This window comes from Heptranchias perlo, chromosome 20 (assembly GCF_035084215.1).
Source record: "Heptranchias perlo isolate sHepPer1 chromosome 20, sHepPer1.hap1, whole genome shotgun sequence".
NCBI classification, from domain to species: Eukaryota; Metazoa; Chordata; class Chondrichthyes; order Hexanchiformes; family Hexanchidae; genus Heptranchias; species Heptranchias perlo.
In genome coordinates this window covers 7,737,483-7,762,628 of record NC_090344.1, presented here as the reverse complement: position 1 = coordinate 7,762,628, position 25,146 = coordinate 7,737,483, and the positions used below count along the sequence as shown (strand labels likewise).

Below are 25,146 nucleotides of genomic sequence, written 5' to 3'. Positions count from 1 at the left end.
TCCATAGAATAATTACCACAGTCATTTTTAGACTGGATGCCGCACGGTGACTTTGCTATCAGAGAAGAGAGACGAGAAAGACCAAAGTGCCGTTTGCCCTTCTCAGTGTGGCCCTGAAGGACTGTATCCAGGCTGAAGTTCTGTTCCCACCGGACGAACCTCCCCCTAGATTGTCCTTTCTGAGCTCCAGTCAGGTGAGGCTAAATACTCAGGTGGGAAAGACCAAAATCTACAACAAGGGTTTAAAATAAAGTGGATTTAATAAACAGATATCCAGAATATTAAACTCCAGCCCAGTTATAGGGGTTATTGACATCAGCAGAAACAAATCCCAACTGTCAGAATGAACATGGTTCAGTCCTGGATGGGATTAACAGCAGAATCCAACCCCTGCAGTCATATGTGAACTCGCTGGTGTCTCAGCATGTGTGATGACTGAGTGAATCCCTTCCAGCACATGGAGCAGGTGAACAGTCTCTCCCCAATGGGTGCGAGTTGATGTGTCAGCAGTTCATTTCTGCTTTTAAAGCTCTTCTCACAGTCAGTGAATTAAAAGGTCACTCAATAGTGTGAACAAGTTGATGTCTCAGAAGGTGGGATGAATGAGTGAATCCCTTCCCACACACGGAGCAGGTGAACAGTCTCTCCCCAGTGTGCGTGTGTTGGTGTTTCAGCAGATCATTTGTGCTTTTAAAACACTTCTCACAGTCAGAACATTTAAAGGTCTCTCCCCAGGGTGAGTACGTTGGTGTGTCAGCAGGTGGGATGACCGAGTGAATCTCTTCTTACACACGGAGCAGATGAACGGCCTCTCCCCAGTGTGAGTGCGGTGGTGTCTCAGCAGTTCGTTTCTGCTTTTAAACCTCTTCTCACAGTCAGAACATTTAAAAGGTCTCTCATCAGAGTGAACTCGCTGGTGTGTCAGAAGGTGGGATGACCGAGTGAATCTCTTCCCACACACGGAGCAGATGAACGGCCTCTCCCCGGTGTGAGTGCGTTGGTGTCTCAGCAGTTCGTTTCTGCTTTTAAACCTCTTCTCACAGTCAGAACATTTAAAAGGTCTCTCATCAGAGTGAACTCGTTGGTGTGACAGAAGATGGGATGACCGAGTGAATCTCTTCTCACACACGGAGCAGCAGAATGGTCTCTCCCCAGTGTGAGTGCGTCGATGTCTCAGCAGTTCGTTTCTGCTTTTAAAGCTTTTCTCACAGTCAGAACATTTAAAAGGTCTCTCATCAGAGTGAACTCGCTGGTGTGTCAGCAGGGTGGATGACCGAGTGAATCTCTTCCCAAACACGGAGCAGGTGAACGGCCTCTCCCCAGTGTGAGTACATTGGTGTGTCAGCAGATTAACTTTGCTTTTAAACCTCTTCTCACAGTCAGAACATTTAAAAGGTCTCTCCCCAGTGTGAACCCGCTGATGTCTCAGTCGGTGGGATGACCGAGTGAATCCCTTCCCACACACGGAGCAGGTGAACGGCCTCTCCCCAGTGTGAGCTCGCTGGTGTGACAGAAGGTGGGATGACCGAGTAAATCTCTTCTTACACACGGAGCGGGTGAACGGCCTCTCCCCAGTGTGAGTGCGTCGATGTCTCAGCATTTCGTTTCTGCTTTTAAAGCTTTTCTTACAGTCACAACATTTAAATGGTCTCTCTTCAGAGTGAACTCGCTGGTGTGTCAGCAGGGTGGATGACTGAGTGAATCTCTTCTTACACTGAGAGCGGGTGAACGGCCTCTCCCCAGTGTGAGTGCGTCGATGTGTCAGCAATTCGTTTCTGATTTTAAATCTCTTCCCAGAGTCAGAACATTTAAAAGGCCTCTCCCCAGTGTGAAATCGCTGGTGCGACAGCAGTTCAGATGAAATAGTGAATCCCTTCCCGCACACAGAGCAGGTGAACGGCCTCTCCCCAGTGTGAGCGCGTTGGTGTGTCAGCAGATTCCTTTTGCTTTTAAACCTCTTCCCACAGTCAGAACATTTAAAAGGTCTCTCATCAGTGTGAACTCGCTGGTGTGACAGAAGGTGGGATAACTGAGTGAATCTCTTCTGACACACGGAGCAGGAGAACGGCCTCTCCCCAGTGTGAACTCGCTGGTGTGTCACCAGTTCAATTCTGCGTTTAAATCTCTTTTCACAGTCAGAGCATTTAAAAGGTCTCTCAACGGAGTGAACTCGCTGGTGTGACAGAAGGTGGGATGACTGAGTGAATCTCTTCTTACACACGGAGCAGGAGAACGGCCTCCCCCCAGTGTGAACTCGCTGGTGTATCAGCAGGTGGGATGACTGAGTGAATCTCTTCTTACACACGGAGCAGGAGAACGGCCTCTCCCCAGTGTGAACTCGCTGGTGTGTCACCAGTTCAATTCTGCGTTTAAATCTCTTCTCACAGTCAGAGCATTTAAAAGGTCTCTCAACAGAGTGAACTCGCTGGTGTGACAGAAGGTTGCATAACTGAGTGAATCCCTTCTTACATACGGAGCAGGTGAACGGCCTCTCCCCTGTGTGAACTCGCTGGTGTGTCAGAAGGTTGGATGACCGAGTGAATCCCTTCCCACACACGGTGCAGATGTACGGTCTCTCCCCAGTGTGAACTCGCTGGTGTATCAGGAGGCTGTATGACTGAGTGAATCCCTTCCCACACATGGAGCAGGTGAACGGCCTCTCCCCGGTGTGTTTGCGTCGATGAATTTCCAGCTCTGACGGGTAATTGAATCCCTTCCCACAGTCCCCACATTTCCACGGTTTCTCCGTGGTCCGGGTGTCCTTGTGTCTCTCCAGGTTGGACGATCAGTTGAAGCCTCGTCCACACACAGAACACGTGTACAGTTTCTCCCCGCTGTGAATGGTGTGGTGTTTTTTCAGGCTGTGTAACTGGTTAAAGCTCTTTCCACAGTCAGTGCACTGGAACACTCTCACTCGGGTGTTTGAAATCTTCTCCCAGAGACAGAACAGACGAACATTTCTCCTTCCACATTCAAAGGCCGATGATATTCAGGTCCTGATGATGCGAATGACTCTGTCAGATCTTGACATGAAGAGGTTTAAAAGTCATCACTGTAAATACAGGATCGAAATTCAGAACAGGCTATGTTAGTGTCTACAGAACATGCTTTCCTCTCTTGTTCCCTCAAAGCTGCAAATCCCCCATCCCGCGCACTCTCCTTCCTCCCTGTGCTGAAATCCAAACCCATCGCATCATCTTTCAGTGGTCCTAAACCATGAGTGAAAGGGTGAGAGAGTGAATGTGAGAGAGTGAATGTGAGAGGGTGAATGTGAGAGGGTGAATGTGAGAGGGTGAATGTGAGAGGGTGAATGTGAGAGGGTGAATGTGAGAGGGTGAATGTGAGAGGGTGAATGTGAGAGGGCGAATGTGAGAGAGCGAATGTGAGAGAGCGAATGTGAGAGGGCGAATGTGAGAGAGCGAATGTGAGAGATGGAATGTGAGAGAGTGAATGTGAGAGGGTGAATGTGAGAGCGTGAATGTGAGAGGGTGAATGTGAGAGGGTGAATGTGAGAGGGGGAATGCGAGAGGGTGAATGCGAGAGGGTGAATGCGAGAGGGTGAATGCGAGAGGGTGAATGCGAGAGGGTGAATGCGAGAGGGTGAATGCGAGAGGGTGAATGCGAGAGGGTGAATGCGAGAGGGGGAATGCGAGAGGGGGAATGCGAGAGGGGGAATGCGAGAGGGGGAATGCGAGAGGGGGAATCTGAGAGAGCGAATGTGAGAGAGCGAATGTGAGAGAGCGAATGTGAGAGAGCGAATGCGAGAGAGCGAATGCGAGAGAGGGAATGCGAGAGAGGGAATGCGAGAGGGTAAATGCGAGAGGGTGAAAGCGAGAGGGTGAATGCGAGAGAGTGAATGCGAGAGAGGGAATGAGAGAGGGTGAATGAGAGAGGGTGAATGAGAGAGGGTGAATGTGAGAGGGTGAATGTGAGAGGGCGAATGTGAGAGGGCGAATGTGAGAGGGCGAATGTGAGAGGGCGAATGTGAGGGAGCGAATGTGAGGGAGCGAATGTGAGGGAGCGAATGTGAGAGAGCGAATTGGAGAGGGTGAATGTGAGAGGGTGAATGCGAGAGGGTGAATGCGAGAGGGTGAATGCGAGAGAGTGAATGCGAGAGGGTGAATGCGAGAGGGTGAATGCGAGAGGGTGAATGCGAGAGGGTGAATGCGAGAGGGTGAATGTGAGAGAGTGAATGTGAGAGGGCGAATGTGAGAGGGCGAATGTGAGAGGGTGAATGTGAGAGGGTGAATGTGAGAGGGTGAATGTGAGAGAGTGAATGTGAGAGGGCGAATGTGAGAGGGCGAATGTGAGAGGGTGAATGTGAGAGGGTGAATGTGAGAGTGAATGTGAGAGAGTGAATGTGAGAGGGTGAATGTGAGAGGGTGAATTGGAGAGAGTGAATGTGAGAGGGTGAATGCGAGAGAGTGAATGCGAGAGGGTGAATGCGAGAGGGCGAATGCGAGAGGGCGAATGCGAGAGGGCGAATGCGAGAGGGCGAATGCGAGAGGGCGAATGTGAGAGAGCGAATGTGAGAGGGCGAATGTGAGGGGGTGAATGTGAGAGGGTGAATGTGAGAGGGTGAATGCGAGAGGGTGAATGCGAGAGGGCGAATGTGAGAGGGCGAATGTGAGAGGGCGAATGTGAGAGGGCGAATGTGAGAGGGCGAATGTGAGAGGGCGAATGTGAGAGGGCGAATGTGAGAGAGCGAATGTGAGAGAGCGAATGTGAGGGGGTGAATGTGAGAGAGTGAATGGGAGAGGGTGAATGTGAGAGGGTGAATGCGAGAGAGTGAATGGGAGAGGGTGAATGTGAGAGGGCGAATGTGAGGGAGTGAATGCGAGAGGGTGAATGCGAGAGGGTGAATGCGAGAGGGCGAATGCGAGAGGGCGAATGCGAAAGGGCGAATGCGAGAGGGCGAATGTGAGAGGGTGAATGTGAGAGATGGAATGTGAGAGGGTGAATGTGAGAGGGCGAATGAGAGAGGGCGAATGAGAGAGAGCGAATGCGAGAGGGCGAATGCGAGAGGGCGAATGCGAGAGGGCGAATGTGAGGGAGCGAATGTGAGAGGGTGAATGTGAGAGAGGGAATGTGAGAGGGTGAATGTGAGAGGGTGAATGTGAGAGGGTGAATGTGAGAGGGTGAATGTGAGAGGGTGAATGTGAGAGGGTGAATGTGAGAGGGTGAATGTGAGAGGGTGAATGTGAGAGGGTGAATGTGAGGGAGCGAATGTGAGAGGGTGAATGTGAGAGAGGGAATGTGAGAGGGTGAATGTGAGAGGGTGAATTTGAGGGAGCGAATGTGAGAGGGTGAATGTGAGAGAGGGAATGTGAGAGGGCGAATGTGAGAGGGCGAATGTGAGAGCGTGAATGTGAGAGGGTGAATGTGAGAGGGTGAATGTGAGGGAGCGAATGTGAGAGGGTGAATGTGAGAGAGGGCGAATGTGAGAGGGTGAATGTGAGAGATGGAATGTGAGAGGGTGAATGTGAGAGGGTGAATGTGAGGGAGCGAATGTGAGAGGGCGAATGTGAGAGAGCGAATGTGAGAGGGTGAATGTGAGAGGGTGAATGTGAGAGGGTGAATGTGAGAGAGTGAATGTGAGAGGGTGAATGTGAGAGGGTGAATGTGAGAGAGCGAATGTGAGGGAGCGAATGTGAGAGGGCGAATGTGAGAGAGCGAATGTGAGAGAGCGAATGTGAGAGGGTGAATGTGAGAGGGTGAATGTGAGAGAGCGAATGTGAGGGAGCGAATGTGAGAGGGTGAATGTGAGAGAGCGAATGTGAGGGAGCGAATGTGAGAGGGTGAATGTGAGAGGGTGAATGTGAGAGAGCGAATGTGAGGGAGCGAATGTGAGAGATGGAATGTGAGAGGGTGAATGTGAGAGGGTGAATGTGAGGGAGCGAATGTGAGAGGGCGAATGTGAGAGAGCGAATGTGAGAGGGTGAATGTGAGAGGGTGAATGTGAGAGGGTGAATGTGAGAGAGTGAATGTGAGAGGGTGAATGTGAGAGGGTGAATGTGAGAGAGCGAATGAGAGAGGGCGAATGTGAGAGGGCGAATGTGAGATGGCGAATGCGAGAGATGGAATGTGAGAGGGTGAATGTGAGAGATGGAATGTGAGAGGGCGAATGAGAGAGGGCGAATGTGAGAGGGCGAATGCGAGAGATGGAATGTGAGAGGGTGAATGTGAGAGGGTGAATGTGAGGGAGCGAATGTGAGAGGGCGAATGTGAGAGGGTGAATGTGAGAGGGTGAATGTGAGAGGGTGAATGTGAGAGGGTGAATGTGAGGGAGCGAATGTGAGAGGGTGAATGTGAGAGAGGGAATGTGAGAGGGCGAATGTGAGAGGGCGAATGTGAGAGGGTGAATGTGAGAGATGGAATGTGAGAGGGCGAATGTGAGAGAGCGAATGTGAGAGAGCGAATGTGAGAGATGGAATGTGAGAGGGTGAATGTGAGAGGGTGAATGTGAGGGAGCGAATGTGAGAGGGCGAATGTGAGAGAGCGAATGTGAGAGGGTGAATGTGAGAGGGTGAATGTGAGAGGGTGAATGTGAGAGAGTGAATGTGAGAGGGTGAATGTGAGAGGGTGAATGTGAGAGAGCGAATGTGAGGGAGCGAATGTGAGAGGGCGAATGTGAGAGAGCGAATGTGAGAGAGCGAATGTGAGAGGGTGAATGTGAGAGGGTGAATGTGAGAGAGCGAATGTGAGGGAGCGAATGTGAGAGGGTGAATGTGAGAGAGCGAATGTGAGGGAGCGAATGTGAGAGGGTGAATGTGAGAGGGTGAATGTGAGAGAGCGAATGTGAGGGAGCGAATGTGAGAGGGTGAATGTGAGAGAGCGAATGTGAGGGAGCGAATGTGAGAGGATTAATGTGAGAGGGCGAATGTGAGAGAGCGAATGTGAGAGGGTGAATGTGAGAGAGCGAAAGTGAGAGAGCGAAAGTGAGAGAGAGAATGTGAGAGAGAGAATGTGAGAGAGCGAAAGTGAGAGAGTGAATGTGAGAGAGCGAATGTGAGAGGGTGAATGTGAGAGAGTGAATGTGAGAGGGTGAATGTGCGAGAGGGTGAAAATGCAAGAGGGTGAATGTGAGAGAGTGAATGTGAGAGAGTGAATGTGAGAGAGTGAATGTGATAGGGTGAAAATGCAAGAGGGTGAATGTGAGAGAGTGAATGTGAGAGAGGGAATGTGAGAGAGCGAAAGTGAGAGAGCGAAAGTGAGAGAGCGAAAGTGAGAGGGCGAATGTGAGAGAGCGAATGTGAGAGGGCGAATGTGGGAGGGCGAATGTGAGAGGGCGAATGTGAGAGGGCGAATGTGAGAGGGTGAATGTGAGAGGGCGAATGTGAGAGGGCGAATGGGAGAGGGCGAATGTGAGAGGGCGAATGTGAGAGGGCGAATGTGAGAGAGTGAATGTGAGAGGGTGAATGTGAGAGGGTGAATGTGAGAGGGCGAATGTGAGAGAGTGAATGTGAGAGAGTGAATGGGAGAGGGCAAATGGGAGAGGGCAAATGGGAGAGGGCGAATGTGAGAGGGCGAATGTGAGAGAGCGAATGTGAGAGAGCGAATGTGAGAGGGCGAATGTGAGAGAGCGAATGTGAGAGACTGAATGTGAGAGGGCGAATGGGAGAGGGCGAATGTGAGAGGGCGAATGTGAGAGAGCGAATGTGAGAGACTGAATGTGAGAGGGCGTATGGGAGAGGGCGTATGGGAGAGGGCGAATGGGAGAGGGCGAATGGGAGAGGGCGAATGGGAGAGGGTGAATGGGAGAGGGCGAATGCGAGAGGGCGAATGCGAGAGAGCGAATGCGAGAGGGCGAATGCGAGAGGGCGAATGTGAGAGGGTGAATGTGAGAGGGCGAATGTGAGAGGGCGAATGTGAGAGGGCGAATGTGAGAGGGTGAATGTGAGAGAGCGAATGTGAGAGAGCGAATGTGAGAGGGTGAAAATGCGAGAGGGCGAATGGGAGAGGGCGAATGGGAGAGAGCGAATGTGAGAGAGTGAATGTGAGAGGGCGAATGTGAGAGGGTGAATGTGAGAGGGTGAATGTGAGAGAGCGAATGTGAGAGAGCGAATGTGAGAGGGTGAATGTGAGAGAGCGAATGTGAGAGGGTGAATGCGAGAGAGCGAATGTGAGAGAGTGAATGTGAGAGGGCGAAAGTGGGAGGGCGAAAGTGGGAGGGCGAAAGTGGGAGGGCGAATGTGAGAGGGCGAATGTGAGAGGGCGAATGTGAGAGGGCGAATGTGAGAGGGCGAATGTGAGAGAGCGAATGTGAGAGGGTGAAAATGCGAGAGGGCGAATGGGAGAGGGTGAATGGGAGAGGGTGAATGGGAGAGGGTGAATGTGAGAGGGTGAATGTGAGAGGGCGAATGTGAGAGAGCGAATGTGAGAGGGTGAAAATGCGAGAGAGTGAATGTGAGAGGGCGAATGTGAGAGGGCGAATGTGAGAGGGCGAATGTGAGAGGGTGAATGGGAGAGGGCGAATGTGAGAGAGCGAATGTGAGAGGGTGAATGTGAGAGGGTGAATGGGAGAGGGCGAATGCGAGAGAGCGAATGCGAGAGAGCGAATGCGAGAGGGTGAATTGGAGAGAGTGAATGTGAGAGAGTGAATGTGAGAGGGTGAATGTGAGAGGGTGAATGCGAGAGAGTGAATGCGAGAGGGTGAATGTGAGAGAGTGAATGTGAGAGGGTGAATGTGAGAGGGTGAATGTGAGAGGGTGAATGTGAGAGGTTGAATGTGAGAGAGTGAATGTGAGAGGGTGAATGTGAGAGGGTGAATTGGAGAGAGTGAATGTGAGAGGGTGAATGCGAGAGGGTGAATGTGAGAGGGTGAATGTGAGAGGGTGAATGTGAGAGGGTGAATGTGAGAGGGTGAATGTGAGAGGGCGAATGTGAGAGGGCGAATGTGAGAGGGCGAATGTGAGAGGGCGAATGTGAGAGGTTGAATGTGAGTGGGTGAATGTGAGAGAGGGAATGTGAGAGGGCGAATGTGAGAGGGCGAATGTGAGAGGGCGAATGTAAGAGGGCGAATGTGAGAGAGGGAATGTGAGAGGGTGAATGTGAGAGGGCGAATGTGAGAGGGCGAATGTGAGAGGGCGAATGTGAGAGGGCGAATGTGAGAGGGCGAATGTGAGAGGGCGAATGTGAGAGGGCGAATGTGAGAGGGCGAATGTGAGAGGGTGAATGTGAGAGAGCGAATGTGAGAGAGTGAATGTGAGGGGGTGAATGTGAGAGGGTGAATGGGAGAGGGTGAATGTGAGAGGGTGAATGCGAGAGGGTGAATGCGAGAGGGTGAATGGGAGAGGGCGAATGTGAGAGGGCGAATGTGAGAGGGCGAATGTGAGAGGGCGAATGTGAGAGGGCGAATGTGAGAGGGCGAATGTGAGAGGGCGAATGTGAGAGGGTGAATGTGAGAGAGCGAATGTGAGAGAGTGAATGTGAGGGGGTGAATGTGAGAGAGTGAATGGGAGAGGGTGAATGTGAGAGGGTGAATGCGAGAGAGTGAATGGGAGAGGGTGAATGTGAGAGGGCGAATGTGAGGGAGTGAATGCGAAAGGGCGAATGGGAGAGGGCGAATGTGAGAGGGCGAATGTGAGAGGGCGAATGTGAGAGGGTGAATGTGAGAGAGCGAATGTGAGAGAGTCAATGTGAGGGGGTGAATGTGAGAGGGTGAATGCGAGAGAGTGAATGGGAGAGGGTGAATGTGAGGGAGTGAATGCGAGAGGGTGAATGCGAGAGGGCGAATGCGAGAGGGCGAATGCGAAAGGACGAATGCGAGAGGGCGAATGTGAGAGGGTGAATGTGAGAGATGGAATGAGAGAGGGCGAATGTGAGAGGGCGAATGCGAGAGGGAGAATGCGAGAGATGGAATGTGAGAGGGCGAATGAGAGAGGGCGAATGTGAGAGGGCGAATGTGAGATGGCGAATGCGAGAGATGGAATGTGAGAGGGTGAATGTGAGAGGGTGAATGTGAGGGAGCGAATGTGAGAGGGCGAATGTGAGAGGGTGAATGTGAGAGGGTGAATGTGAGAGGGTGAATGTGAGAGGGTGAATGTGAGGGAGCGAATGTGAGAGGGTGAATGTGAGAGAGGGAATGTGAGAGGGCGAATGTGAGAGGGCGAATGTGAGAGGGTGAATGTGAGAGATGGAATGTGAGAGGGTGAATGTGAGAGGGTGAATGTGAGGGAGCGAATGTGAGAGGGTGAATGTGAGAGGGTGAATGTGAGAGGGTGAATGTGAGAGGGTGAATGTGAGAGAGCGAATGTGAGAGGGTGAATGTGAGAGGGTGAATGTGAGAGGGTGAATGTGAGAGGGTGAATGTGAGAGAGCGAATGTGAGGGAGCGAATGTGAGAGGGCGAATGTGAGAGAGCGAATGTGAGAGGGTGAATGTGAGAGGGTGAATGTGAGGGCGAATGTGAGAGAGTGAATGTGAGAGGGTGAATGTGAGAGAGCGAATGTGAGGGAGCGAATGTGAGAGGGTGAATGTGAGAGAGCGAATGTGAGGGAGCGAATGTGAGAGGATTAATGTGAGAGGGCGAATGTGAGAGGGCGAATGTGAGAGAGAGAATGTGAGAGGGTGAATGTGAGAGAGCGAAAGTGAGAGAGCGAAAGTGAGAGAGAGAATGTGAGAGAGAGAATGTGAGAGAGCGAAAGTGAGAGAGTGAATGTGAGAGGGTGAATGTGAGAGAGCGAATGTGAGAGGGTGAATGTGAGAGAGTGAATTTGAGAGAGTGAATGTGAGAGAGTGAATGTGAGAGAGTGAATGTGATGGGGTGAAAATGCAAGAGGGTGAATGTGAGAGAGTGAATGTGAGAGAGGGAATGTGAGAGAGCGAAAGTGAGAGAGCGAAAGTGAGAGAGCGAATGTGAGAGGGTGAATGTGAGAGAGTGAATGTGAGAGGGTGAATGTGCGAGAGGGTGAAAATGCGAGAGGGTGAATGTGAGAGAGTGAATGTGAGAGAGTGAATGTGAGAGAGTGAATGTGACAGGGTGAAAATGCAAGAGGGTGAATGTGAGAGAGCGAAAGTGAGAGAGCGAAAGTGAGAGAGCGAATGTGAGAGGGCGAATGTGAGAGAGCGAATGTGAGAGAGCGAATGTGAGAGAGCGAATGTGGGAGAGCGAATGTGAGAGGGCGAATGTGAGAGAGCGAATGTGAGAGAGCGAATGTGAGAGGGCGAATGGGAGAGGGCGAATGGGAGAGGGCGAATGTGAGAGGGCGAATGTGAGAGAGGGAATGTGAGAGAGTGAATGTGACAGGGTGAAAATGCAAGAGGGTGAATGTGAGAGAGCGAAAGTGAGAGAGCGAAAGTGAGAGAGTGAATGTGAGAGAGTGAATGTGAGAGGGTGAATGTGAGAGAGGGAATGTGAGAGAGTGAATGTGACAGGGTGAAAATGCAAGAGGGCGAATGGGAGAGGGCGAATGTGAGAGGGCGAATGTGAGAGAGTGAATGTGAGAGAGTGAATGTGAGAGGGTGAATGTGAGAGAGGGAATGTGAGAGGGCGAATGTGAGAGGGCGAATGTGAGAGAGGGAATGTGAGAGGGCGAATGTGAGAGGGCGAATGTGAGAGAGCGAATGTGAGGGGGTGAATGTGAGAGAGTGAATGTGAGAGGGTGAATGCAAGAGGGTGAATGGGAGAGGGCGAATGTGAGAGGGCGAATGTGAGAGGGCGAATGTGAGAGGGCGAATGTGAGAGAGCGAATGTGAGAGAGCGAATGTGAGGGGGTGAATGTGAGAGAGTGAATGGGAGAGGGTGAATGTGAGAGGGTGAATGTGAGAGGGTGAATGCGAGAGAGTGAATGGGAGAGGGTGAATGTGAGAGGGCGAATGTGAGGGAGTGAATGCGAGAGGGTTAATGCGAGAGGGCGAATGCGAGAGGGCGAATGCGAGAGGGCGAATGTGAGAGGGCGAATGTGAGAGATGGAATGTGAGAGGGCGAATGTGAGAGGGCGAATGCGAGAGGGCGAATGCGAGAGATGGAATGTGAGAGGGTGAATGTGAGAGGGTGAATGTGAGGGAGCGAATGTGACAGGGCGAATGTGAGAGGGTGAATGTGAGAGGGTGAATGTGAGAGGGTGAATGTGAGGGAGCGAATGTGAGAGGGTGAATGTGAGAGAGGGAATGTGAGAGGGCGAATGTGAGAGGGTGAATGTGAGAGGGTGAATGTGAGAGATGGAATGTGAGAGGGTGAATGTGAGAGGGTGAATGTGAGGGAGCGAATGTGAGAGGGTGAATGTGAGAGGGTGAATGTGAGAGGGTGAATGTGAGGGAGCGAATGTGAGAGGGTGAAAGTGAGAGAGCGAATGTGAGAGGGTGAATGTGAGAGGGTGAATGTGAGAGGGTGAATGTGAGAGAGTGAATGTGAGAGGGTGAATGTGAGAGGGTTAATGTGAGAGAGCGAATGTGAGGGAGCGAATGTGAGAGGGCGAATGTGAGAGAGCGAATGTGAGAGGGTGAATGTGAGAGAGGGAATGTGAGAGGGCGAATGTGAGAGAGTGAATGTGAGAGGGTGAATGTGAGAGAGCGAATGTGAGGGAGCGAATGTGAGAGGGTGAATGTGAGAGAGCGAATGTGAGGGAGCCAATGTGAGAGGATTAATGTGAGAGGGCGAATGTGAGAGAGCGAATGTGAGAGAGCGAATGTGAGAGGGTGAATGTGAGAGAGCGAAAGTGAGAGAGCGAAAGTGAGAGAGAGAATGTGAGAGAGAGAATGTGAGAGAGCGAAAGTGAGAGAGTGAATGTGAGAGGGTGAATGTGAGAGAGCGAATGTGAGAGGGTGAATGTGAGAGAGTGAATGTGAGCGGGCGAATGTGAGAGGGCGAATGTGAGAGGGCGAATGGGAGAGGGCGAATGTGAGAGGGTGAATGTGAGAGGGTGAATGTGAGAGGGTGAATGTGAGAGAGTGAATGTGAGAGGGCGAATGTGAGAGGGCGAATGTGAGAGGGCGAATGTGAGAGGGCGAATGTGAGAGGGCGAATGTGAGAGAGGGAATGTGAGAGGGTGAATGTGAGAGGGCGAATGTGAGAGGGCGAATGTGAGAGGGCGAATGTGAGAGGGCGAATGTGAGAGAGTGAATGCGAGAGGGTGAATGCGAGAGGGTGAATGCGAGAGGGTGAATGCGAGAGGGTGAATGGGAGAGGGCGAATGTGAGAGGGCGAATGTGAGAGGGCGAATGTGAGAGGGCGAATGTGAGAGAGCGAATGTGAGAGGGTGAATGCGAGAGGGTGAATGCGAGAGGGCGAATGCGAGAGGGCGAATGCGAAAGGGCGAATGGGAGAGGGCGAATGTGAGAGGGCGAATGTGAGAGGGTGAATGCGAGAGAGTGAATGGGAGAGGATGAATGTGAGAGGGCGAATGTGAGGGAGTGAATGCGAGAGGGTGAATGCGAGAGGGCGAATGCGAGAGGGCGAATGCGAAAGGGCGAATGCGAGAGGGCGAATGTGAGAGGGCGAATGTGAGAGATGGAATGAGAGAGGGCGAATGTGAGAGGGCGAATGCGAGAGGGAGAATGCGAGAGATGGAATGTGAGAGGGTGAATGTGAGAGGGCGAATGAGAGAGATGGAATGTGAGAGGGTGAATGTGAGAGGGTGAATGTGAGAGGGTGAATGCGAAAGGGCGAATGCGAGAGGGCGAATGTGAGAGGGCGAATGTGAGAGATGGAATGAGAGAGGGCGAATGTGAGAGGGCGAATGCGAAAGGGCGAATGCGAGAGGGCGAATGTGAGAGGGCGAATGTGAGAGATGGAATGAGAGAGGGCGAATGTGAGAGGGCGAATGCGAGAGGGAGAATGCGAGAGATGGAATGTGAGAGGGCGAATGCGAGAGGGCGAATGTGAGAGGGAGAATGCGAGAGATGGAATGTGAGAGGGCGAATGCGAGAGAGCGAATGCGAGAGATGGAATGAGAGAGGGCGAATGTGAGAGGGTGAATGCGAGAGATGGAATGTGAGAGGGTGAATGTGAGAGGGTGAATGCGAGAGATGGAATGTGAGAGGGCGAATGCGAGAGGGCGAATGCGAGAGATGGAATGTGAGAGGGTGAATGTGAGAGGGTGAATGTGAGGGAGCGAATGTGAGAGGGCGAATGTGAGAGGGTGAATGTGAGAGGGCGAATGCGAGAGAGTGAATGTGAGAGTGCGAATGTGAGAGGGCGAATGTGAGGGAGCGAATGTGAGGGAGCGAATGTGAGAGGGTGAATGTGAGAGGGCGAATGTGAGAGGGCGAATGTGAGAGGGCGAATGTGAGAGAGCGAATGTGAGAGGGTGAATGTGAGAGAGCGAAAGTGAGAGAGCGAAAGTGAGAGAGAGAATGTGAGAGAGAGAATGTGAGAGAGCGAAAGTGAGAGAGTGAATGTGAGAGGGTGAATGTGAGAGAGCGAATGTGAGAGGGTGAATGTGAGAGAGTGAATTTGAGAGAGTGAATGTGAGAGAGTGAATGTGAGAGAGTGAATGTGATGGGGTGAAAATGCAAGAGGGTGAATGTGAGAGAGTGAATGTGAGAGAGGGAATGTGAGAGAGCGAAAGTGAGAGAGCGAAAGTGAGAGAGCGAAAGTGAGAGAGCGAATGTGAGAGGGTGAATGTGAGAGAGTGAATGTGAGAGGGTGAATGTGCGAGAGGGTGAAAATGTGAGAGAGTGAATGTGAGAGAGTGAATGTGAGAGAGTGAATGTGACAGGGTGAAAATGCAAGAGGGTGAATGTGAGAGAGTGAATGTGAGAGGGCGAATGTGAGAGGGCGAATGTGAGAGAGCGAAAGTGAGACAGCGAAAGTGAGAGAGCGAATGTGAGAGGGTGAATGTGAGAGAGTGAATGTGAGAGGGTGAATGTGCGAGAGGGTGAAAATGCGAGAGGGTGAATGTGAGAGAGTGAATGTGAGAGAGTGAATGTGAGAGAGTGAATGTGACAGGGTGAAAATGCAAGAGGGTGAATGTGAGAGAGCGAATGTGAGAGGGCGAATGTGAGAGGGCGAATGTGAGAGAGCGAATGTGAGAGAGCGAATGTGAGAGGGCGAATGTGAGAGAGCGAATGTGAGAGAGCGAATGTGGGAGAGCGAATGTGAGAGGGCGAATGTGAGAGAGCGAATGTGAGAGAGCGAATGTGAGAGGGCGAATGGGAGAGGGCGAATGGGAGAGGGCGAATGGGAGAGGGCGAATGTGAGAGGGCGAATGTGAGAGAGTGAATGTGAGAGAGTGAATGTGAGAGGGTGAATGTGAGAGAGGGAATGTGAGAGGGCGAATGTGAGAGGGCGAATGTGAGAGAGGGAATGTGAGAGGGCGAATGTGAGAGGGCGAATGTGAGAGGGCGAATGTGAGAGAGCGAATGTGAGGGGGTGAATGTGAGAGAGTGAATGTGAGAGGGTGAATGCGAGAGGGCGAATGCGAGAGGGCGAATGTGAGAGGGCGAATGTGAGAGGGCGAATGTGAGAGAGCGAATGTGAGGGGGTGAATGTGAGAGAGTGAATGGGAGAGGGTGAATGTGAGAGGGTGAATGTGAGAGGGTGAATGCGAGAGAGTGAATGTGAGAGGGTTAATGCGAGAGGGCGAATGCGAGAGGGCGAATGCGAGAGGGCGAATGCGAGAGGGCGAATGTGAGAGGGCGAATGTGAGAGGGCGAATGTGAGAGATGGAATGTGAGAGGGCGAATGTGAGAGGGCGAATGTGAGAGGGCGAATGCGAGAGGGCGAATGCGAGAGATGGAATGTGAGAGGGTGAATGTGAGAGGGTGAATGTGAGGGAGCGAATGTGACAGGGCGAATGTGAGAGGGTGAATGTGAGAGGGTGAATGTGAGAGGGTGAATGTGAGGGAGCGAATGTGAGAGGGTGAATGTGAGAGAGGGAATGTGAGAGGGCGAATGTGAGAGGGCGAATGTGAGAGGGCGAATGTGAGAGGGCGAATGCGAGAGGGCGAATGCGAGAGATGGAATGTGAGAGGGTGAATGTGAGAGGGTGAATGTGAGGGAGCGAATGTGACAGGGCGAATGTGAGTGGGTGAATGTGAGAGGGTGAATGTGAGAGGGTGAATGTGAGAGGGTGAATGTGAGGGAGCGAATGTGAGAGGGTGAATGTGAGAGAGCGAATGTGAGAGGGCGAATGTGAGAGGGTGAATGTGAGAGGGTGAATGTGAGAGATGGAATGTGAGAGGGTGAATGTGAGAGGGTGAATGTGAGGGAGCGAATGTGAGAGGGTGAATGTGAGAGGGTGAATGTGAGAGGGTGAATGTGAGAGGGTGAATGTGAGGGAGCGAATGTGAGAGGGTGAATGTGAGAGAGCGAATGTGAGAGGGTGAATGTGAGAGGGTGAATGTGAGAGGGTGAATGTGAGAGAGTGAATGTGAGAGGGTGAATGTGAGAGGGTGAATGTGAGAGAGCGAATGTGAGGGAGCGAATGTGAGAGGGCGAATGTGAGAGAGCGAATGTGAGAGGGTGAATGTGAGAGAGGGAATGTGAGAGGGCGAATGTGAGAGAGTGAATGTGAGAGGGTGAATGTGAGAGGGTGAATGTGAGAGGGTGAATGTGAGAGAGCGAATGTGAGGGAGCGAATGTGAGAGGGTGAATGTGAGAGAGCGAATGTGAGGGAGCGAATGTGAGAGGATTAATGTGAGAGGGCGAATGTGAGAGAGCGAATGTGAGAGGGTGAATGTGAGAGAGCGAAAGTGAGAGAGCGAAAGTGAGAGAGAGAATGTGAGAGAGAGAATGTGAGAGAGCGAATGTGAGAGGGTGAATGTGAGAGAGCGAATGTGAGAGGGTGAATGTGAGAGAGTGAATTTGAGAGAGTGAATGTGAGAGGGCGAATGTGAGAGGGCGAATGTGAGAGGGCGAATGGGAGAGGGCGAATGGGAGAGGGCGAATGTGAGAGAGCGAATGTGAGAGGGTGAATGTGAGAGGGCGAATGTGAGAGGGCGAATGTGAGAGGGCGAATGTGAGAGGGCGAATGTGAGAGGGCGAATGTGAGAGGGCGAATGTGAGAGGGCGAATGTGAGAGGGCGAATGTGAGAGGGTGAATGGGAGAGGGTGAATGCGAGAGGGTGAATGCGAGAGGGCGAATGTGAGAGGGCGAATGTGAGAGAGTGAATGTGAGAGGGTGAATGCGAGAGGGTGAATGTGAGAGGGCGAATGTGAGAGGGCGAATGTGAGAGGGCGAATGTGAGAGGGCGAATGTGAGAGGGTGAATGTGAGAGAGCGAATGTGAGAGAGTGAATGTGAGGGGGTGAATGTGAGAGAGTGAATGGGAGAGGGTGAATGTGAGAGGGTGAATGCGAGAGAGTGAATGGGAGAGGGTGAATGTGAGAGGGCGAATGTGAGGGAGTGAATGCGAGAGGGTGAATGCGAGAGGGCGAATGCGAGAGGGCGAATGCGAAAGGGCGAATGGGAGAGGGCGAATGTGAGAGGGTGAATGTGAGAGGGTGAATGCGAGAGGATGAATGTGAGAGGTCGAATGTGAGGGAGTGAATGCGAGAGGGTGAATGCGAGAGGGCGAATGCGAGAGGGCGAATGCGAAAGGGCGAATGCGAGAGGGCGAATGTGAGAGATGGAATGAGAGAGGGCGAATGTGAGAGGGCGAATGCGAGAGGGAGAATGCGAGAGATGGAATGTGAGAGGGTGAATGTGAGAGGGCGAATGAGAGAGGGCGAATGCGAGGGATGGAATGTGAGAGGGTGAATGTGAGAGGGTGAATGTGAGAGGGTGAATGTGAGAGAGTGAATGTGAGAGGGCGAATGTGAGAGGGTGAATGTGAGAGGGCGAATGTGAGAGGGTGAATGTGAGAGGGTGAATGTGAGAGGGTGAATGTGAGAGGGTGAATGTGAGGGAGCGAATGTGAGAGGGTGAATGTGAGAGAGGGAATGTGAGAGGGCGAATGTGAGAGGGCGAATGTGAGAGGGTGAATGTGAGAGGGTGAATGTGAGGGAGCGAATGTGAGAGGGTGAATGTGAGAGGGTGAATGTGAGAGGGTGAATGTGAGAGGGTGAATGTGAGAGGGTGAATGTGAGGGAGCGAATGTGAGAGGGTGAATGTGAGAGGGTGAATGTGAGAGGGTGAATGTGAGAGGGTGAATGTGAGAGGGTGAATGTGAGAGAGCGAATGTGAGGGAGCGAATGTGAGAGGGCGAATGTGAGAGAGCGAATGTGAGAGGGTGAATGTGAGAGGGTGAATGTGAGAGGGCGAATGTGAGAGAGTGAATGTGAGAGGGTGAATGTGAGAGGGTGAATGTGAGAGAGCGAATGTGAGGGAGCGAATGTGAGAGGGTGAATGTGAGAGAGCGAATGTGAGGGAGCGAATGTGAGAGGATTAATGTGAGAGGGCGAATGTGAGAGCGAATGTGAGAGGGTGAATGTGAGAGAGAGAATGTGAGAGAGAGAATGTGAGAGAGCGAAAGTGAGAGAGTGAATGTGAGAGGGTGAATGTGAGAGAGCGAATGTGAGAGGGTGAATGTGAGAGAGTGAATTTGAGAGAGTGAATGTGAGAGAGTGAATGTGAGAGAGTGAATGTGATGGGGTGAAAATGCAAGAGGGTGAATGTGAGAGAGTGAATGTGAGAGAGGGAATGTGAGAGAGCGAAAGTGAGAGAGCGAAAGTGAGAGAGCGAAAGTGAGAGAGCGAAAGTTTGAGAGCGAATGTGAGAGGGTGAATGTGAGAGAGTGAATGTGAGAGAGTGAATGTGAGAGAGCGAATGTCAGAGGGCGAATGTGAGAGAGCGAATGTGAGAGGGCGAATGTGGGAGAGCGAATGTGAGAGGGCGAATGTGAGAGGACGAATGTGAGAGGGCGAATGTGAGAGGGCGAATGGGAGAGGGCGAATGGGAGAGGGCGAATGGGAGAGGGCGAATGTGAGAGAGGGAATGTGAGAGGGCGAATGTGAGAGGGCGAATGTGAGAGGGCGAATGTGAGAGGGCGAATGTGAGAGGGCGAATGTGAGGGGGTGAATGTGAGAGGGTGAATGTGAGAGGGTGAATGCGAGAGGGTGAATGCGAGAGGGTGAATGCGAGAGGGTGAATGCGAGAGGGTGAATGTGAGAGGGCGAATGTGAGAGGGCGAATGTGAGAGGGCGAATGTGAGAGAGCGAATGTGAGAGAGCGAATGTGAGGGGGTGAATGTGAGAGAGTGAATGGGAGAGGGTGAATGTGAGAGGGTGAATGTGAGAGGGTGAATGCGAGAGAGTGAATGGGAGAGGGTGAATGTGAGAGGGTGAATGTGAGAGGGCGAATGTGAGGGAGTGAATGTGAGAGGGCGAATGCGAGAGGGCGAATGCGAGAGGGCGAATGTGAGAGGGTGAATGTGAGAGATGGAATGTGAGAGGGCGAATGTGAGAGGGCGAATGCGAGAGGGCGAATGCGAGAGATGGAAATATATTGCCGTTCCTTCATCGTCGCTGGGTCAAAATCCTGGAACTCCCTTCCGAACAGCACTGTGGGAGAACCGTCACCACATGGACTGCAGCGGTTCAAGAAGGCGGCTCACCACCACCTTGTCAAGGTCAATTAGGGATGGGCAATAAATGCCAGCCTCGCCAGCGACGCCCACATCCCATGAACGAAAAAAAAAACCTGAACATTACTAAAATAGAGGGTGGTGAATCACAGTTCGAAAAATCAATGCTGTCTGTCACTGGGTGACTGAGTCTTCCAACATACAGGCATTTAGGGGAAAGGGGAGCTTGAAGTTCAGAAATAAGACAGCACAGATTTTCACTCGTGCAAACTGCACACCCTTTATTTTTGAAAAGTAAACTGATGGTAAGACAGCTGTTACATTGATCGCTGCAAGCTGAAGCTTTCGCTCGGTGAATTAATGGTTCAGTGCGCAAAACGTCGTGTTTCTGTCGCGCAAATGGTTCCTGTTAATTAATAATGGTTGGTGGTTCAATTCCACTCACAGGGGGTAACTGTTACCTGAACATTCGTTGTCTCGCATTCCCGGGTTTCTAAAGTGCTGCTACCAGCTGAGCACGGCGGATATTCCAACATTAAGCCTGCGGTCGGAGAGCAGGCACACGAACAATAAATATAAAATCCGAGATTGGCTTAAAGGTAATCAGAATTCTTCTTGACAGACCAGGTCCGAAGAGGAGACTCACTGTTTGCCGGAGAGCTGTCTCGCTGTGACGTGGATATTTCTGCAGTGATGCGAGATGCAAACTGTTTCCCATTTTTCCGCAATGACTGTCACTCCCCTTACTTTGGAAAAGTAAAATGGTATTCACATTCCGACAGGTTTCAGTTGATTTGTGAGGGATCATTAAAGGATCCTGCAGCGCTGCCTCCGTGAACAACAGCAGTTCTAAGCCGCATCTCAGATGCAGCAACAATCCCATCAGTTTTTTGTTGTTCCCCAGCTACCGGAGTGAGTGAGGCCGTGACAGCAGCACCATTCAGGCCACCTGCCCGGCCTTGATCTCTCAAATCACCCGCTGCCGAGGGAAAGCAGCGAATGCAGTCTCAGACCGAGCATTATTGCCCCTCCCTGGGAAAATGGATACCACGGCCCGACCAAACGTCCCCATACCCCGAGCACAAGCAGAGGAAACTCCGGGGAGTTTATATATTGATCACTCGACCTTCCAGCAGGATTTAGCGAGAACCAGAGAGTGTGAAACTGCCATTGGGCCTCACTGAGAAAATCGGGGTCAGTAAACTCGAGATGCTGGAGTCAGGATGAGCCAGCGGCTGACGGCGCAGTATTCAGATCGCAGTTTCGCCTGGTGGTGTGGTTTTGAATCCTCAATCTTCACATTCAGTCCTTTTCTTGTACGAAATTCTATCTTGTGCCTGAGGCTGGAGGTAATGTTTCTGCCCAGTTGATTTGTTGCTTCCAGAAAACCAACCCAACATGCGTCCCCGGCAGATTTATTTTTATTTGTTGTAAGAATGTGCAGTGTTTGAGGTCATAAGAACACGGCCCGTGGAATCAGTCCATTGTGGCATTGACCAGTTGTTCCAATACCTTAGCCACGAGCCTCATCTGGCTAAATGGGAATCCAGATGTGGCAATTTACAATTGCGATTATTAAATAAAAATGAATCATGCACACGTCTTTAGGCCTGTGATCTCAATACTCATATTCGCATGTGGACTTTAAACTTTTTGTGTGTTGTTGATAAAATGGTGAAAAGCAGAGTGCGAATGTTTTTGATCGTTGTGAGTCCTTTACTTCCTCGGTTACTGAATGGTGGGAGATGTTTGTTATGAAATATACACAGGTGAAGTACACCTCACTGTCTATTGTGTGTGTGCAAGATGTTTTCTGCTAAAATTCGTTCATGTGACTTAGACAATGCCACCATAGCCACATTTGCGGCTCGTCGGCAATTTCTCTTGGACAACATTGACATAGAGGATGGCCGAGTGCACTGAGTCCGGACATTGATGCTTCAGGACTGTCAGGGTGGGATTCGATTTTCGTCTCTAACAAAATTTCCATAGCAACGGAAAGAATGGCGGCTGCTGTTGCATAAACATCACAGTCAAACAAACACACACTCTTTGTATCTACTCACTTGAGGTTGTACAAGAGTGGGGGGCACTAGTTAATGTACTTTAACTGAGGCGGCACTAGTTGGGGTTGTATGATAGAGTGGAGCAGCCGTTGCCCTTCTGTATTACTAAGGTGGGAATCTAGACTACTTGTATCACAAGCACGGAACATTTTTAACCAAGTCCTAAAATACCGCCTGTAAAATGAGAACGGGTGACAATTCAACACAGGGAAAACACAGCAAACTCATTTAAGTTTAGCTGTCACTTGTTAACCAAGGTGGAAAGCCAACAAAGTGGAGCATTGTTCAGGGATGTCCTGTTCATAATAGGCTGGAAAAGGCCAATCCGGCAAATTATTACCCCATCAGTCTGCACTCAATCATCAGCAAAGTGATTGAAGGTGTCGTCGACAGTGCTATCAAGCGGCACTTACTCACCAATAACCTGCTCACCGATGCTCAGTTTGGGTTTCGCCAGGACCACTCGGCGACAGACCTCATTGCAGCCTTGGTCCAAACCTGGACAAAAGAGCTAAATTCCGGAGGTGAGGTGAGAGTAACTGCCCTTGACATCAAGGCACCCTTTGACCGATGTGTCTTCAAGGAGCCCTAGGAAATTTGAAGTCAACGGGAATCAGGGGGAAAACTCTCCAGTGGCTGGAATCTTACCTGGCGCCAAGTAAGATGGTAGTGGTTGTTGGAGGCAAATCATCTCCGCCCCAGGACATCACTGCAGGAGTTCCTCAGGGCAGTGTCCGACGCCCAACCATCGTCAGCTGCTTTATCAATAGCCTTTCCTCCATCATAAGGTCAGAAATGGGGATGTTCGCTGATGATTGCACAGTGTACATTTCCATTCGCAATCCCTCTACTAATGAAGCAGTACGTGCCCGCGTGCAGCAAAACCTGGACAACATTCAGCCTTGGGCTGATGAGTGGCAAGTAACATTCAAGTGCCAGGCAATGACCAACTCTAACAAGAGAAAACCTAACCAACTCCCCTTGACATTCAACGGCATTACCATCGCCGAATTCCCCGCCATCAACAGCCTGGGGGTCACCATTGACCAGAAACTTAACTGGACCAGCTACATAAATACTGTGGCGACAAGAGCAGGTCAGAGGATGGGAATTGTGCGGCGAGTGACTCATCTCCTGACTCCCCAAAATCTTTCTACTATCTACAATGTACAAGTCAGGAGTGTGACGGAATACCCTTCACTTGCCTGGATGTGTGCAGCTCCAGCTTCAATCAAGAAGCTCGACATCATCCAGGACAAAGCAGCCCGCTTGATTGGCACCCCATCCACCACCCTAAACATTCACCCCCTTCACCACCAGCGCACCGTGGCTGCAGTGTGTACCATCTACAGGATGCACTGCAGCAATTCGCCAAGGCTTCATCGACAGCACCACCCAAATCCGCGACCTCTATCACCTAGAAAGTCAAGGGCATATGGCACATAGGAACAACACCACCTGCATGTTCCCCTCCAAGTCACACACCATCCTGCCGAGGAAATATATCGCCGTACCTTCATTGTCGCTGGGTCAAAATCCTGGAACTCCCTTCCTAACAGCACTGTGGGAGAACCTTCACCGCACGGACTTTAGCGGTTCAAGGAGCTGGATCACCACCACCTTCTCAAGCACAATTAGGGATGGCAAATAAATGCTGGCCTTGCCAGCGACGCTCAAATCTCATAGAATCGTAGAATGTTTACAGCACGGAAGGAGGCCATTCGGCTCCACTCAATCTTAATCCAGCTAGTCTCACTCTCCCGCCCTTTCCCTGTAGCCCTGCATTTTTTTTTCCTTTCAAGCACTTATCCAGTTGCCTTTGAATCTGCCTTCACCACCCCCTCAGGCAGTGCATTCCAGATCCTAACCATTCGCTATTTAAAAACGTTTTTCCTCATGTCACCTTTGGTTCTTTTGCCAATCACCTGAAATCTATGTCCTCTGGTTCTCGACCCTTCTACCATTGGGAACAGTTTCTCTCTATCTATTCTGTCTAGACCCATCATGATTTTGAATTCCTCTATCAAATCTCCCCGCAACCTTTTCTGTTCCAACGAGAACAACCCCAGCTTCTCCAGTCTGTCTAACGTAACTAAAGTCCCTCATCCCTGCAATCATTCTTGTAAATCTCTCCTGCACCCTCTGTAAGGCCGTCACATCTTTCCTGAACTGCGGTGCACAGAACCAGACACAATAGTCCAGTTGTGGCCGAACCAGTGTTTTATAAAGCTTCATCATGGCATACATACTTTTTTTCTCGATGCCTCTATTTATGAAGTCCAGGATCCCGTATACATTTTCAACCGCATTCTCAACCTGCTCTGAAGCCTTCAACGATTTGTGCACATAAGCCACCAGTTCTCTCTGGGCCTGTACACATTTTGGAGTTGTGCCCTTTAGTTTATAATGCCTCTCCTGGTTCTTCCTACCGAAATGTATCATGTCGCATTTTTTGTGTTAAATTTTATCTGCCACGTGTCCGCCCATGCCACAGGCCAATATATAACCTCTTGAAGTCTGTCACCATCCTTCACACTGTTCACTACCCTTCCAAGTTTTGTGTCATCTGCAAATTTTGAAATTGTGCCCTGTACAAGCAAGTCCAAGTCATTAATATAAATCAAGAAATGCAGTGGTCCCAGCATTGACACCTGGGGAACACCATTGGACACCTCCCTCCAGTCCAAAAAGCAAACAATCACCACTACTCTCTGCTTCCTGTCCCTTGGCCAATTCTGCATCCATGTTTCTACTGCCCCCTTTGACCCATGGACCTCAATCTTACTGATAAGCCTACTGTGCTTCAATTTATCAAACACCTTTTGAAAGTCCATATGCACCGCATCAACTGCGTTGCCTTCATCTACCCTCTCTGTTAACTCAACAAAAAACTCTATCATGTTAGTTAAACACGATTTGCCTTCAACAAACCCATGCCGGCTTTCCCTAATCAATCCACAGTCGTCCAAGCGTCTGTTAATTCTGTCCCGGATTATCGTTTCTAAAAGTTCCCCCACCATTGAGGTTAAACTGACTGGCATATAGATGCTGGCTTTATCCTTACAACCTTTTTTGAACAAGGATGTAACGTTTGCAATTCTCCAGTCCTCTAGCACCACCCCCGTATCTGTGGATGTTTGTAAGATTATGTTCAGTATCTCCTGCTATTTCCACCCTTCCTTCCCTCAGCAGCCTACGATGCATCCCATCCGGACCGGGTGACTTAACTACTTTAAGTACAGCTAGCCTTCCGAGTACCTCTTCTTTATCAATGTTTAGCCCATTCAGGATCTCAACTGTATTTACCTTTACCGAGACTCTGGCAGCATCTTCTTCCTTGGTAAAGACGTATACAATGTATTCATATAATATCTCTGCCATCCTCTCTGCCTCCATGAATAGCTCTCCTTTATGGTCCCTTATCAGAGTACGGCTCCTACTGCCCGTTTAATGTTTACATGCCAGTTTATGTTGGCCGCCAGTTTATTCTCACACTCTCTCTTTGCCCGTCATTTCCTTTTTCACTTCCCCTCTGAACTTTCCATATTCAGCCTGGTGAATGAATGAATGAAAAACATGCTGGATTTCCGTCAGTCTGAAACAGAAAGTTATTGGTTGATTAATGGCGATTTGAACAACTATTCGTCTTTTTACTGAGTTTAATGAGCTTTGCGA

The 25,146-nt window shown here is 50.7% G+C and overlaps 1 protein-coding gene across 1 annotated transcript; it reads right to left on the bottom strand.

Annotated features, from left to right (window-relative positions):
- Positions 1-1,093: 1,093 nt before the first annotated feature.
- On the bottom strand, positions 1,094-23,913 carry LOC137335600 (zinc finger protein 271-like; the record flags this gene model as incomplete). The annotated part of the gene is made up of 2 exons (XM_068000909.1): positions 23,717-23,913; positions 1,094-2,783 (listed from the first exon to the last, which is right to left on the bottom strand). Coding segments are annotated over exons 1-2 (1,887 nt in total), but the record flags the coding sequence as incomplete, so codon positions are not given.
- Positions 23,914-25,146: the final 1,233 nt, after the last annotated feature.